General features: G+C 40.9%; 1 protein-coding gene across 2 annotated transcripts; it reads right to left on the reverse strand.

The window, feature by feature from the left end:
- Window position 1: 1 nt before the first annotated feature.
- On the reverse strand, window positions 2-15,110 carry LOC127352361 (protogenin B-like). Of its 2 annotated transcripts, none has more exons than XM_051380646.1 (19): window positions 14,987-15,110; window positions 14,091-14,390; window positions 11,028-11,172; window positions 10,776-10,909; window positions 10,396-10,692; window positions 10,090-10,249; window positions 9,732-9,979; window positions 8,978-9,142; window positions 8,386-8,691; window positions 7,277-7,462; window positions 5,347-5,442; window positions 5,028-5,214; window positions 4,654-4,781; window positions 4,358-4,528; window positions 3,650-3,832; window positions 2,910-3,033; window positions 2,658-2,796; window positions 2,447-2,554; window positions 2-2,350 (listed from the first exon to the last, which is right to left on the reverse strand). In XM_051380646.1, the coding sequence occupies exons 1-19, from the start codon at window positions 15,051-15,053 to the stop codon at window positions 1,937-1,939; spliced, it is 3,558 nt and encodes a 1,185-aa protein (XP_051236606.1). In that variant the 5' UTR covers window positions 15,054-15,110; the 3' UTR covers window positions 2-1,936. The 2 variants fall into 2 exon arrangements, with proteins under 2 accessions (XP_051236606.1, XP_051236605.1); XM_051380645.1 differs by having other exon boundaries at window positions 4,654-4,799.
- Between the last annotated feature and the right edge of the window lie 1,636 nt (window positions 15,111-16,746).

Raw genomic sequence — 16,746 nt, forward strand, 5'->3', positions numbered from 1 at the left:
ATGTATTTGTCCAAGAACAATTTTTATTATCTAGTACTTGATCATCTTGAGAGTATCAAAAAAGTCTGTTGCAACATTTCAACACTTAAAATAATTTGTTTTGTTGCTCACTTTGGTTTAAAAGATGTATTTTGGTATTCAAAAGCAGAAATATCAGAAAACCATAACTTAAATAATAACAGTTAAGTCTACACTCTAAATCTACATTTGGCACCTGAGTTTAGTCAGCAAAATTATCTGTGGCTTTCAAATTAGCCTTTTATATTAATGCATTACACAGACAAACTTTGAACTTGAAACCAACCTTATTAATTTACTAAAATGTCACATTAAAATTGGGAAATGTTTTTGTTTACAACATCATGCTATAAAGACAATCTAAATTAAAAATTGTAACCTAAGTATCGTTCGGGTGAAATCTCATGGTGACAAAAAGACAGCAGAACAGTTTATGACATCTCAAGCTTGAAAAAAGAAAACGTAAAAAGCCTTTCTAGCAATCAAAACCATTGGAAATCATATCACATATAAATGCAAATAATGTAAATGAAAACCAAAGAAAATCACTAAATAACAGAGACTTCAAGTTTCTTTGGTTAGGATTATTTGTATTACAAAGATATAAAAATTGATTATGTTGCTCTTCACACATAGGGTTTCCATTTTGATAGTCAGAATCCTTCATTGTCACACCTGGACAGGAAATATTATGGAGAGATTCTTCCCCATACAGCAATATCGGTGAACGGTAACAGACGGTTCTCTAGACGAAGAATAAATATCATCATCTGTCACTGGCAGGACACACTGGATCGTTGGTCTTGTGTCAATAATTTCCACCTCACAGTACCAAGGATCAACTGAATGAAAAGCCATACCCGTCTGAGGAAGGAGACAACTCTTTGGATAATAGCATCGGCATCACCGCTGCGTTTAGCAATGGTCTAGAAGGCAAATGGGACACAAGTCGGGGAGACTTGTGCTAAAGCTTTCACCAGGATAAAGCATCAAGAAAATTTACACTGAGAAAAGCATTCAAACCACCATTCTAAGGGAAATTTACATCATTGGTAAGAACAATATTTTGGCAAACGCACCCGCAATATAACTCCACTATATTTTTTTGGTTGCCTTAGAATATCTATTGTATTATCAAAAACTCTTTGGGTACAATTTTTCACGTCTTTGGATCTCATCTTTTATAGTATGCAAAGCCCTTTCGATATTAAGGCCATGTTAAAGCTTTGAGTTCAGTGCACTGAAAATGCCAAACGATATTTTATGATAAAGCTCAAATAGTTCGACAGTATCTAATGCACTTGTTATTTTCACAACATACATCATTCAAAGACAAACAATGTGAAACAAAAGCTCTTTCAACCTTGAAAATAAAAAGTTAAGAGAATTTTAAAAAATGAGGACCTCTAGATAATAACGCCCCAACAGAGGTAATAAGACATGGCAATGAAATGTTTTCACCTTGTCCCCTGAGTCTGAGATAATACTGCACCATACGTGGTGAAAAGGAGGTAGTAATGTATGTACAATAACAGAAAACGGAGGTAGATAATCAGTCAAAAGAGCTCAACTACACCCTCTGCTCCAGTGGAAAGTAATTAAATAATGAAAATGTATCACAGTACATTTGAGACATTCTTTTTAACATTCATCATGGGTGAGCTTTGGTTTAGGACAGACAACGCCAAACACAGACAAACAGGTAGAAAGTAAAAAAAAATGGAAATAAAATGTTATAACCAACAAGCATACAAAATCCTGAGGTAGATCTGAAGCAAAAGCACATTTCCTCCATCGCAGCAGCTGGCCTCCTGATCCCTTGTGCCTCAGGAAATAACCGAGGGACTCAACTCAGGAGGCAAAAGAGGTAGAAGTGGCTTAGCTTCGGCTGCTGGAGAGAGATCTAGGCCAGGTGGTGTCAGGACCCGACTGCTTGGGACGTGTGGAGGGCAGGATGAGAGCCCTCTGAGGTGCAACAGAGCCTGGTAGCGTCTGGGGCGGAGTGATGGAGGGGACGACTCAGCATCTCCTCATTTTCCACTTCAAAAGATTGCTTCAGCTCAGCAACAGTGGTAATATCATCTGGCCCAAAAGATTCAGGTCTGGAGCTTTGGCTGGTCGAAGGGTTGCTCATCTCTTCGTTGCTTTCTTCGTTGGAGTAGTGTCCAGAGTCTCCCGTCTCTTGGCTGCCCTCGCTGGTGTGAGAGCTCTCCGAGTGGTAAGGTCCGTAGATGATCTCCCGTGACGAAGGGGGCAGGGGTGCTGAACCTGAACGCTCCTCGTACCTCAGAACGGTTTTTCCAGCCTCATACAAGCTGGCTCTCCTCTCAATCTAAGGAAACAGAGAAGATAAAGGTCGAATTATAATAAAAACATACATTTGACTTAAAAGAAAGCTGACTGACCAGAGTAACGTCTCATCACTTACATCACTTTCAGCTGGATTCCTGATGTCTCTCTTGAAGAGCAACCACCTCTTGCTTTGATTCTTACTGCTGACTGCACCCGCACTATTTATGATTATATTAGATCCACCCTGAAACAAATGAGAAAATATATGAGCGATACAGATTTTTTTAAACATGCAACTGTGAAACTTACTGAACTACACACTAATCACTCTGTTGTGTTTGTCTCACCTTGGCATCTATAAAGCGAGCACTTATCATGGGTATAAGGGCCTCCACATTCTCTGTAAGGTGCTCATTGGGCAGGGACAAACCAGCAAGAGGATCTTCAGCAGTTCCCACAGCAATGACTTTGTGACAGGAGGATTTTCTATAAGTCATACACAAATAATATTGTCAACAAATGTCAGAAAAAAACTCATTATGTTTTATAATATAACCGTCAACTATTTTTCATTATTCAAATATTATTATGATCAGTACCTTGGTCTGCCCTTACTGATGAGGATCAAGGCACACATAACAATACAGGCCAAGGCGATGCTCACACCAACAATGATCCCTGTCATAGACCTCTGGTCTATGTGGTAAAGGCCATCGTTGAGCACTGGAAGATAAACAACACAGCAACAATTATTTAGTGAAAGTTAGGAGAGATAAAAGTCAATGAAAACACAAGTTAATACTCTCAGCTAGAAACTGCTGTTAAACAAACCTTCACATTGTTGTTTGCAGTTCATGATAAACACTGTGTGCAGGACTTGATTTGCATTAAAAGGTATAAATTCTTAATATTTCTACTTCAAATATGAGCATACTACAAATAAAACTGAATTAAAAAAATAAACCAATCATTTCTATTAAATTAAAAACAAGATTTTAAATCTAAACGTAAACTAGAACTGAAATGTATCGTCCAAAAATAAACAAAAACATTTTAAAACATAAAACTAAAACTTTCTTACACCTATATTATTATTTTGTTTATAAATAGTGTTAACAAGTGTGGCTAATCTACGCCTCCTAGTGGTTTGTTTCCTACCAGAGAGGAACCTTCATTCACTTCTAAATCCTGTCAGAATAGCACTATTTCTCGATACAGTATGTTGAGTGTAGCTTTACTTTTATATAATTATAACTTAAAGCCGCATAACTATTAGCCTGTTATATAACAAATGAATCAAACGCCTCTATCATAAGCTCCGGTGTTTCATGATGCTTACCTGTTGTATCTGGGAAGCTGTCAGAGTGCCTGGGGTTCTTGCTGCGGTGGGTGTTTCCACGCTTCAGTACTAGATCCACAATGCTAGAGAAAGGCCCGTCACCAACCTGGTTGGAGGCAGAGATTTTCACCAGGTAGACGTTCCCCGGCTCCAGCTTCTCCAGCAGGGCCATGGTGTGGCTTCCTGTAAACAGAAGCAGAAACAAACCACAAGGATTAGAAATACCGAAAACTGATACAGGTGCACTTAATGTTTTAGAAAAAACTGTATATAACATGAATAATAGTTTTACAGCTCACCATGACAGAGTACAGCTAAAGCTAGAGAGCTCAGGTGATACACAAAAACCCACTATAACTAGTGCTAAAGACCCCTATGTGGTTGCTGATACACTTAACTTAGGTATTGCAGATGAGTAACAATCAACAAAGTAAGATTTATTGAAATGATTCCTGAAAACAATTATCTTCCTATTTTTAAAAGTTGCCCTACAGCACTCCCATACTAACCTATACATATATAGATAGTTTTATGTGCTTTTTTAAAACCTCTTGTATGGCATTACTTTGTCATTTTTACAAATTATCTATGTAATGTTATTGTGCATATTTTTTAAATCATAACTTATTAATACTTAAATAGGTATATTTAATGACTATAGGTGTTGGTGCATTCTTCACGGATAACATGATCTAATGTGCTACTCACCCTCCCTCTGCAGTATTTGCCAGTGTCCAGCCAACCAGGCTTTCTGGGAAGCATACAGGATGGTATAGTGTGTAACCACCACATTGGGCTCTGTGGGCTCCCTCCAGGACACCAGGGCAGTGTCATCCTCGATCAGAGTTACTCGCACTCCTTCAGGTGGATGGCTTGGTGCTGTACACAGAGCAATGGTATTCATAATGAACAAAACTTGCAGAAAAATGTACTGAGAAATTGCAATGCACAGAAAGCAACATAGTCATGACAAAATAATGTTACAGTAATGTCTAATGTATTACCTGCGGGAAGAGTTCGATGGTAAACAACAGAGCTCCACGGACTGGACATCTGGTCCACATGGAGACGCACAACAAACTCATAGCGAGTGTTTGGATCCAAATTCTGAACCACCACACTCTGTTTGGTACTGTGGACAAACAACATTCTTACATTATGGATATTGACAGTCATCCAGAGCTGCATCCTGTATAGAATGTGCAACTGTAGAGAAAGTTAAATCCCTATATCATCATTACAAAAAGCTAACGATAAAAAGAACAATATCCACACATCTTTTGTAAACATGCAGTGTAACATAACGTTAATACTTTTTATTGATTTTATCTGTCATGCCACAAGTAAAATACAACATTTTCTTTGGTTCTCAGCTTACATTTGTAGGTAGCGTATAGCAGAGGCGTTATGGGTGCCCACAGGCGTACAACGGACTGTATAGCTAACAGCCTTTCCAGAGGGGAAAGCAGGACGGCTCCAGCGCAGGGACACTGCAGACGAATTGTTGGCCAAGACAGTCACGTGGTCCGGAGGTGGAGGGGATGCTGCCGGTTGGTCTCTAGTCGCTGAATGATGCAAGAAAAATACATATTTTCATCTAATATCTCGATTGAAGAAAAAGTATAATAGTAGTATAGTATGTCTTTCATTTTAGATTGACAAGACTTTTGTAATAAACAATAGAGAAGAGTACTTACACACACATCCCGGAGTACTGATTGTTTGGTCTGTCTGATAGCCATCTCCAGCTTGACTGACAGCCAGTATCTTAACATGATACTTTCTTCTTGGATCTGGAATACAAATTATACATTTTCAGTCATTTTTACCTCTGTCGCTGAAACAGAAACTGAACCTTTGTCATAACTGACTTTACAATAATTGTACAGAGCAGCTCTTTCTCAAATGAATGGTCCAAAATGAAGGGGCCAGATGTTTGGTTAATAATACCAAAGCCTGAAAGATCATCATTAAAATACCGAAAACTGGTGAGTAACAAATCGAGTAGCATCTATTTTTAAAAAGGCAGACACATTGACAATTAGCTGCAGCAGGAGGTTCTAGGTCATAACTGGCCACATGCATAGACAATGCATGGTCTCCTGAGTCACCCCAACCTCTCATTTATCATTTGTTACCATGTGTGAGGAGCATGAGAAAGATCAGCCAGCCCCAAGGCCCAGTAAATAGGGTGACATGATCAATATATTATGACAAAATTACATTGCCTTTCCTTTTTGAAACCCTATAAAGATTTCACAAATATGAAACCCTATGATACAGGCTGAGTTTTAAAACACAATACAAACAAATCTCCAAATTTGAGGGGAACAACATAAATGGTCAAATTTGATCTTGTTTGTGCTGTACACTTAATAGCAAATAGAGTAGTTATGGGACATACAAAGCTGTTTTAATTTCAATTACTTGCTAAAATACATCAAAAAGATAAATGAGGTCCGAGAAGCTTTCATTTGAAAATATACAATCATATTTTGTTTTTTAACTTGAAAAGCTACCATTGCCTTAGCTTCTTAATCAGGACGTTTTTAGGGAGTGTTTAGATTTGTTTTATGCCTTCAGTGTTAAAGGTCGGCCTATGGGTATTGACCAGTGAAGGCAGTGTGTCCAGGCCTGCTGTGGGGGCTGGGCCAGAGGCAGCGTTCAGCTGCTGGGATCCTAGGCCCATGGGACTGGGGGGGTTTGACTGAGGTCACCAGGTCAGGCCAAGATAGAACACAAGGAATCTGGGTGCAGGACTGTGGGAGCTGGGCCCCTTTTGTTCCCTCTTTCACGTTCTTCCTACTGCCCATGTGTTATAGCCTTAAAACTGAAGCAACACGGGAAAGAAACATGGCTCCAAAACAGAACTTAAACTGAGATCACTGATGTTATGGAACTAATGACAGCAGCTTGTGTGATTGTTATTATGGAGGGTTTTACATTTCTAGTAAGTTTTTACTACTATTAAAACATTTAAATTAAAAACACCCTATCCATTTCTATTTTAACGTCTTGGGTATGAACTGATTAGGAACCACACTGTGCTTGAAGACTCACATCAGACAAAATTATGTTGTTAACAGCTTTGATCAGTATGAACTTGGTTCATATTGCATATAGATTTCTGTGGGTTATTTACATGGACAGCACAGATGACCGGTGGAGGCAGGGCCCTAATCTAGGACTGCTGTCTCACGGCTAGAGGTCAGTGGCTCAGTCCAGTTCTGGCCAATCCCAGGGGGGTTTGTTTGTGTGCTCCAGTGTCCAGCTAAGGGGGGAAGTGGCCAGGGTCTCACAGGGCAGGTCTGGCCCTGAACACAACACAATGACCAGGGGTAATTATGCAAGCCGCAGGATGGGAAACGGTGGTGGGAGGGACATCTGGACCCTGACCTCTAACCCTAGGAGCCTGATCTCACACAATACCGAGGCCAGACTGGTGAGGGCTGCTGGTTAGGCAAGAGGGGTCAGCCCATATTGATCAGGACAGGGGGTGAAAATGCAAATGCTCCATCCAACTGCCCACTGAATTAAATTGGGAAGAAGCCATTTAAGTAAGCCCCCATTGGTCACTCTTGGTTGTCTCTACATCCAAAACCACAGGTCTATTAGTGCGTCACTCACCAAGGCCACTGATGGTGTGGGTATAGGTCTGAGTCTGCAGCTGGATGGTGGGCTGCTCTGGTTGGCCTTCCTCATGGTAACACAGCCGGTATCCCTGGACAGTCACAGATTCTGGGGGGGTTTGCCAGCGTGCCACAATTGAAGTGCAGTTAAGAGGCTCAAGTTGAAGAATAGGGGCTGAAGGCACTGAGGGACAGAGACAGCAGGCATGAGATCAATACACACTCATATTTAACCTATTGTTGAGCATAAAGGAAGACTAAACCTGTGAACAACAAAAAACAGCAGGACACTGGGTATAGAAAAGGTATGGATGGAAGATAATGTTATTAACACAATGGTTTTATCTGAAGTGTCAATTCAAATTAAGAATTCTGGGTGTGAATAATTTAAGCTGCATATTGGAAGAAAATGAACAAATACACATTTACAAGACAGTTCATTCACTAGTATTCATGTTCTAGACATTGTTCTCAAATGAAAAGTATAATTCTGTCAGCTGTGCTACATCATCAAAATATATAACTAAACTTTTAAAAACAAGAAATCCAGCTTCGGTGGACAAACAGCCTCCCCCAACACACAAGGCCATGAAAAGAGGCTATTCTTTCCCCCACATAGATGCCTGAGGCCCTCTCTTTATGACCCGTGACTGAGGCCACTCTAACATCACTGACAGCGAAGGGCAAAGGTTCCTGGGTAACCAACACAAAGGCTGTAGGACAATGCTACAAGAGCAAACTCTAGTCATAAGCTGGCCACACTGCATGTGCTCTAGTGATCCTCCTGATATTCTAAGAGCAACAAAATAGGGAGGTGACAAAAGCAAAAGCATAGCCAGTTACAAGTTTGGCAACACATGATTCTATTACTCTATAGCATGGACTTGTTGTTGTTTGCTTCTTAACCTACTAAAGATGCCTGATTTTGACCCTAAGAATACATTCAATCATGCATGAAAACTTTGTCACAAATGCAAAAAGTAAGTGAACAAAACTCTTCTCACAACCAGGTAATAATAACCTACGCATGCACCGATAAGGATAACAAATATATCACCAGCTCTCAAACTTTTGTGACATTTCCTTTCCAGCCTTCTGCAGGTTTACCTTTGCTGCTGGAGATCTTAGGTGTACGGTGCGAGGTCCATGCAGAAGGTTCACACCAACCCACACGGGTGGCTGCGGCCATGCGGAGCAGGTAGATGGTGTCAGGCTGCAGGCCCTCCAGCAGGTATTCTGTGCTGTTCTGAGGTAGCTCCACAGAGGTGACAGTGTTATCCGCAGCTGTACGATAGGATAGTCTGTATGCAGACACCAGGCCGCGGCTCACTTTGGGGGGGAGCGGCTGCCAGCTCACCTGGATATCCGTGGAGCTGTGGCTGGTCAGACTTAGCTCGGGGGTACGTAAAGGCACTGTGGAAAAACATGGATATAACAAATATACTTGAAGCTGATGAGGTGCTGGATTTCTTCAGAATACAAAAATGCGGGCAAAAGGGTAAATTGTCGTATGTCTTTTGATTATTCACACAGATTTGCTGTTAATGAGCAGAATACACAAGCACACTGTGCTAACAACAGCATCCCTTCCCCCTTAAGTCCACTCACAATGTGCTCACATCACTTGCATGCATTTTAGCTTAACTATCAGAGTGATTTATTGCAAGGAATGCTGGGAGTCTCAATGCTCTATGCTTACCATCCTCCAGGGTATGTTGACTGACTTGGTCTGACATACGGCTGGCTCCCATTGGCATATAAGCCACAATGTAAAAGCTGTAGTTTCGGGCTGGCTCAAGGTCATCGATGATATAACTGGTCGTGTCGTTGCCAATAACAACTTGGTATTCTTCGTTGTTTAGACCTAACATGCAACAGAGTATAAAGTAGGTTAGAAAATACGTTAAAAGAATCCAAAGAAGAAACTTGATGCTTGCAGTTGTCTTTGAATGTCATTCATCTTTTCATGTGTAATGCAAAGCACAGCCACATAACTGCTTCCAGACCTCCTAAAGCAAACCTACTTAAACAGGTAAATGTGTTTACTACAAAGTAAACATGTTTACTACAAAGGTAGACTTGACTTAGTAAGTTACTTAACTCAATTTAATGGTTAAAGTTAAATATCTCCTTAAGGTACTGGTTTGCAAGACTGTGAGGCTTTTAAAAAGCTACACTGTCCCTTTAACCGCAAGCAGAATGAGCTGGGGAGTGGACAATGGACTTGCTAAGCCTGTTGTTAGTTGCCATTCTGGGTCCTCCTTGACCTCTGCTCTGCGCAGCAACAACAGATGGCCTTCACCAAGGAAAGTTGATCATATGTGAGAGAGTGAGATAACTTGTTCATCTTGCATCTTTTCACACCTTCATTCCTTCTGAGCCCACAACCGATCTTTTTAATCTCCATTGAAAAACCTGAAACATATTTAAATGGTTCACCCTCTTCGTCTTACCTTCAGCCTTCATATAATGGATGGAGTAGGCAATGACTTTGTCTGCATTGTAGAGAGGTCTCTCCCAGGCCAGTAAGATAGCCGAGCTTGAGATGGTCTCAGCGTGGATATTTCTCGGTGCACTGGGTCTGTCCTCGGACATGACAACAATAAGGCGAGCCAAGGACAGCACAGAACCCTGTTCACTCTCTGCCATGCACTGATAGATGGCATCATCCTCAGGGATGATCTGGGTAATCACCAATTTACTGTGAAACAACAAACAAAATATTACATTTGTATTATTGTTTATCAAGAAATACAATTAGATTTGATTAAAGCAGTTTAGATCATGACCACTACTGTTATTCTGCAATACCTGTTATACATCTTAATCCTCCCATTTAAATGAACCTCTTCCCCATTCTTTAGCCAGCTGATACGTGGCGGGGGCACTCCTTCTGCTTGGCACATAAACCGGGCAGTGCCTGCTCTTGGACGGGTCTGGCTCTCAGGCTTCTCAACGATGGATGGTGGCACTGAAACAGACGTGTAACAGACAAGTAATAAAAACCACGTATTAACCCACAAAAACAAAACACTGACGAAGCACGTGGAATATAAGAAGCAGGCGAGATGTGGTTTGACACCCAATGCAGTATAACTACTTCAGAGTTTCCTGTACCTTGAACGGTGACATTGGCTGCAGCTATAGTGTAGTTACGGGTTCCAGGGGTGGTAGCCCTGCAGAGGTAGACTCCACTGTGCTTGGAATTAACATCAGTAATAACCAGGTTCCCATTGCCCAGCACTTTGGCGTTGTACACATCAATAGGTTTACTGTCCGCCCGGCTCCAGGAGATGATGGGCCATGGATTCCCTGTGGCCACACACTCCAGCACCACAGTTTGGTGAAGAGAAACTGTGACATTTTGAGGACCAGCAATAATTCTGGGCCTCTGACGTGGTTTAGGGCCTGCACCTTCACAAAAAAAAGGGAAAATGTTAGAGTTCCCTATATAAAATGATGGTTTAATGTTAATTCCTAAAATCATTTAAATGTACCTTGGTTGACTGTCAGTGCGGCCGCTCTGCTTTTCAAACGGCTACCGATGTTAGTTGCCACACATCGATACTGTCCAGCATCTTCCATTTGTACATTGTGGATCTGAAGGACTCCGTTGGGCAAAACTGTTATTCTGGGGAAATACAATGGTAACATTAGGGTCAAACATTGGACAGGAACAAAATGAGGGAGCTGCTCAAAACATGGGGACTGAATGGTGTCTGACTGAAGGTGTGTGTGCAGCCAGGTACCTGTCTGTCTGTAGTGGCAATGTGCTTTGGTTGAGCTCCCAGGTGATGGTGGCAGGCGGGCTGGAGGTGACCGCACAGGAGAATCGTGCCACTAGGCCCTCAGTCACCACCATAGGCACAGGATGCAGCAAAAACTCTGAGATGCCTGTGGAAAGAAATACATTATCAATCAAGGCTGGAAGTATTTCAACTCAACCCAACCATATTAATAATTGTTATGGTATTTGGCTTATTTACACTGATGTTTGTCACTTACTAAATATATATTTCCTTTCACCTTTGGTAAAATATTATACATTATGCATGCAAAGCCCTGGCATTGATGGATGTTAACTGATTCTATGAAAGGAATTGATCTTCGTAAGACACAATGATCTTGCTTTTGAGCAGATGAGCAATCAGGTCCCATACTGACCAGCTGGTCCAATCAATGGATCAATGGAGGAATGACACTGAATGATGCACTGTTATAGATAAAAACAAATCTATTCACTTTCCATAAAGAGGAAGCAAGCAATAGAAAAATATCCAAAACAATGTTGAAATATAAACGTAAACCTATTTCTTGCAGAAGTCAGGGATGACACACTGCATATGGGCAAAATCTGCCATTTTTCCAGTTTTGTGTTTCATGTTTTGTAAATCTTCTACTTAAACCCTGATATAGACACTAATTAAGTATAAATACACTTGCTTTAAAACAATTTGCTGAGTCACACTCTTTTTATGTGCATTCAAAAGGTCTTTCAATAATGACCACAAATAAGCAAGCCCAAATATGCATTTGTCACCAGAATACTCTGTAAGTTATGACCAATGACCTTCATTCATTAAGGTGACAACTCTCTCCCTCCCCCCTCACTCACAGGAAGGAAGTCAATATCATGTTAAAGAAAATCAATACCCTGTTCTCCCACTGAAACTCCACATTAAAGAGCAGTCCTTTAATTCAAGACCTAATCTCATCAATATTACACAAATAAACTGATAACCCTTTTCATGTGTAGTGCATTTAGGGATTTAGCCTAAACCAGGGTCAGAAACATAATATCCTTCATGGTTTGTTTGTTAATTATTCCTCTGAAGTGGCAGTAAGCTTTGGTTTAGGGTCAGTACATGACAACCAAATCCCATGCTAAAATTATTTGAATTATTTCCAAATGACCAGTATTATCATGAAGTCTGCAAGGATCCACCTATTCTGTCTCCAGACAACATGGCTGACTGGTGAGCATCATTAGAAGCCCTCAGCACCTGAAGAAGTTAAAAACAATATGTTGTTTACTCTCCATTGAGAGACATCAGACAGTATTCACTCTTTCTGGGATCAGTGATGTAGATGGTGGGTGTGGTCTGCACAGACTGATCCGCTAATATGGTCACCTCTGTTGTAAAGAACAAATCAATGTCTAGGTCAAACAGCACAAAGGTTTCTCTAAAGAGGTCAAAGTTCGCTTCTACCTCCTGTCCATTCAATTTTAACCCAAACTGGGAACCAGATCAAAGTCAGTTTACCATTATCTACATAAATCTGTGATTACTTTAGGTTGTTTATATCATATATCAAATGGTACAGTACTGATAAATTATGAAGCACATATGTACTTGTTTTGTAAATATCGTGAGAAATATATGAGATATCTGACACCCTTTATAAACCCAAGGAACTGGTGATATAGTCACAGATCATACTTCCTGGACATGGTTTAAAAAAGGTTCCCCACTATTTACTACAATATCAGGCTCGTTTGTTCACATGACAAACTGGTCTTTCTTTAACAAAAGGGGCTCTGCTTGACAGGGCAACAGGGGGGCCGACCCAGTGAAAGGGATTGTGGGCTGGGAGAGAGAACAGCAGGGCAGCCCAGCCAGAGCAGGCCTGTGACATCACAAAGCCTTTCCCTGCTGACCCCTGACCCCCAGGACCTCTGGACAGAAGGGGAGCACAGAAGAGGCCCATCCTCCACACCCCGCCTACAGCTGACCAAAAACCTTTAACCCTTTCACTGACAAAAGGCTGGACGCCACGCCAAACTTGACTTTGGAGGGTTTGTTTTTATGGAAAACTGTTTTTTGTATCTAACTTTAAAAGACAACTGCAACAAGATTGTCAGAGCAGACTTGGTGTGATTATAAACCAGTAAGATTTGTTTTCCTGTTTGTATTTCTATATTTATAAATCTCTTCCTGTGTTATAGTTGCATCTATTTCTTCATAGTTGTGTACTGTTGAGTATTAGGACATATTGCCCAAAACTTTTTGCCCTCAGTGTCAGAGTCAAAATCAGTATATTTCAAAAGGCCACACTAGTTTCCATGACACCACTCATGGGATATCCCATCTAAGACCCGTGAAAAGTGTCCATGGTAGACCAGGCCCACTGAATAGACACAGCTGTCCTGTCCACTGATATGTGGACAAACAAATGCCCTGAAAAGCTAACCTTTTCTTCTGGGGCGGTCAGGGTTACTCCAAACAAAGGCTAAAAGGCAAATGGCCTTTCAGAGATTCCTCTGTGTAGCAGACCATTCAGCAATTACACAGAGCCACAGTCTGCAGTGACAAGAAATCCCACTAACATAAAGCTAATTTCTAACTTTCTGCCAATGTTTCCTGAGGATCTTTATAAGTGTGCAAGTGGTATTTCTCCTCAAACCAGGGGAAACACAGAGTACTCAGACTCAGACACAGACTATTTATAGAGTATTTATGAGCTTTTAGATTGACTCTCCATCTATCTTTAACTGTCTCTTAAAATGATCCTATAACTGGACTGACAGCTTTAAACTCAAGCATGGCCAAGTCTCAACAACATACATTAACATGGAAACCCAGACTTTAGAGGTTTTTCCTCAGTAAAGAAAAAAACGAGTGGGGTGGGGTACATCTGCTTCCCATCTCCAGGTTAATAACCCATGAACTTGCCATTCTGATGCCTGCATGTTCACACCACCAAGTGTATACCACAAACAACTTTAACCCATCCTCATCTTGGTCCCAACAGTGGAAATAAAGTCCACGTTACCCCCTGATGATTCCCTTCACTCTGAGCTCCATACTTACTTGCGATAGTCAGACGTGATCTTTGGCTTAGGATAGCTCCATATTTGTTCTGGGAGAGGCACTGGTAGAATCCCTCATCTGATTCCTCCTTGGTATGCTTTATCTTTGGTATGTACAAGGAGCCGTTGGACAGAAACTGTACGTGCTCACTTTCTGCCAACCGAACTCCATTCTTCAGCCACTTGATGGTGACCGGAGGCTGCCCATGAGCCTGACAGTCCAAGACTGCAGGGTCCTTTGGTAGTGCGGTAACATCGCTGGGCTCTGTGATGAAGGACAACTCGCTGAAACATAAAACACCTGGAGGAAGAGAATGGGGACATTAGTTGTTTCTGAGTAATGGATGAGCTGCATAACAATAACTATATAGCCTAACAGACCATACATGTCATGTACTATAGAAATTATTGTCAGAGAACTACATTGATATTACAGAAAACGATAATAAAATGCCATACAGACACACATAATATATGTCCTGATGCAAATGTTAAAGTAATAGCAGATGTATTAGGATGATAACCACAAGTAAGAGCAGTAAAACAGCATTTATCTTTCAGGAACAATGATGTATGGTATGGTGTTTTAATATCTGCCTGTCACAAATATCGGACATGAAGTCGGTGAGCATCCGAACAGCAAACTGAGATTAATGACAGAGAAATAGAAATAGAAAAATATACGTTACAAGTTTAACAACCTTAATAAACCTTATCATCTCTTCTTGGTCAACGTGGTTCAGAAAACACGTTGTCTTTTTAACAAATGAGTTAACGTTACATATGTTTCAGATATGCATGCAGTCAATCAACAGTCCGTGCGCGGACCGCAAAGCAGGTCAGCTCTCTTATTTACAACGAAAACATTAACAAAAACAAACAAAAAGACACACTTACTTGATAAAGGGAGAAACAAAACAAAAAGCAGCCAGTGGTGGTAGTCTTTCATCTTAAACTTCGCCATTTATCCAGTCATTTCCCCCCGCCGCGGACCGCCGCTCTCCTGCGTGCTGTCCGTAGATCCCCAAAATCACTTCTGCCGGCAGCGGAGCTCCAACCGCTGTACAGGGGTGCCGGGGCTCCCCCACCCGCGCCCTCGCACGCATGCGCAGACAGCAATGGTCAGAAACAAGCGTGTGTGTGTGTGTGTGTGTGTGTGTGTGTGTGTGTGTGTGTGTGTCAGTGAGGTCGGGGGCCCCCAGGGGCCTCCAGGAGGAACTGTCGCAGGATGTGGAACTGGACATTTTCACAGCAGTTTCATTCATTGCACCTACAGGACGATGTGATGGTCAGATTCTGATCTATGGAGACTCATCTGGAGTTGAAACTGGCAGCAAAGATCTCCCACAAGGGTCACAGATGTATAACACTGTAACCAAACAGAGACTGTGGAGCCCAATAATGTGGCTCTATCTTCCATCTTTGGTTGTTTTACATAAATATAACTGGGAACTTTGACAAGCGCACAGAAGCAGAATGTTTTGCCTCTTTTTTGTGTGTTTGTAATCTGTCCTCTTTCTTACTAATATTTTAAATATTACTTAGTGTGTGTCTGTGTAGGTGTTAACTGCATTTTGCGACTGAGTTATCTTGTTATGATGATCTAAATGAGACTTCCTGAAAAGATAACTCGGCACAGGTTTTCTGCAAACTGCAACTATCTTGGATCCATATTTTTCACGTTTGCACTTTATTTACCTTTCGCATAATATTGCATCTTTTCATTTCACTACTGCCTTTTCTACCTACGTTGTAAAGATATTTAATATCTGTCTGTTCTGGTTGAGGGATCCCTCTTCTGTTGTTTTTTTCTTTTTTTTTTTTTTTTTTAGTGGAGTTTTTCCTAATGGAGTCTGAGGGCAAAGGAAGGGGTATGTTGTTTAGTTTCTGAAGCCCTCTGAGACAAATTTGTGATTTTGGGCTTTATAAATACTACCTGTTCAACAAGTTGAGAGTTTTCATTACTTTTTTTTTAGTATACAAGGCTGAAAAGTATAACATATACATAACATTATACATGTCAAGCTCTGATCAAATCTATAGACTAGATCCCTACATACAGTACAGTGTGAACTATAATCTGATAAACTGATTTCCCACGTAACAATTTAGCCTAATAAGATCTTTTTTCTGTGCATCAGATATTTAAGACAACTAAATAAGATGAACACAGTGAATTATTAGTTACCAAAGGCCACTGGTAATAAGGTCACACTGAACGGCATCTGCTTCTACCACAGAATCTGGTAATTATGAAGAGATATTGATGGCTGCAAGTCAGCTGCCTAATGAATTCAGATATTGATCTGGCGACCGTGCCTTTTGACAATGACCCTCCTCCTCTCCCAGGCCTCATTCAACAGCAGCACAATGGGCTCCAGCTGTGAGATCCACCATGCTGTATCAGCAAAACACCCGTCCATTGGTGCAGGTAAATGCAGTCATCACATTCAAAATGGGAGATGTGTTGTGCCTTCCAAAAGATATTATATAACTCTTATTCTCAACGATATCAATGAATGGTTTGTAATGATTTTAAGGGATTACTGTCTCAAACATGCACCTCCACACTTCAATATCCAATCAAATCAGGAGAACGGAGTGTAATTATATATTGATTAGAACTAACTATTGATTTAATCATCTAAAGCCTCATA

This window comes from Dicentrarchus labrax, unplaced genomic scaffold (genome assembly GCF_905237075.1).
Source record: "Dicentrarchus labrax unplaced genomic scaffold, dlabrax2021, whole genome shotgun sequence".
In the NCBI taxonomy this organism is placed as follows: Eukaryota; Metazoa; Chordata; class Actinopteri; family Moronidae; genus Dicentrarchus; species Dicentrarchus labrax.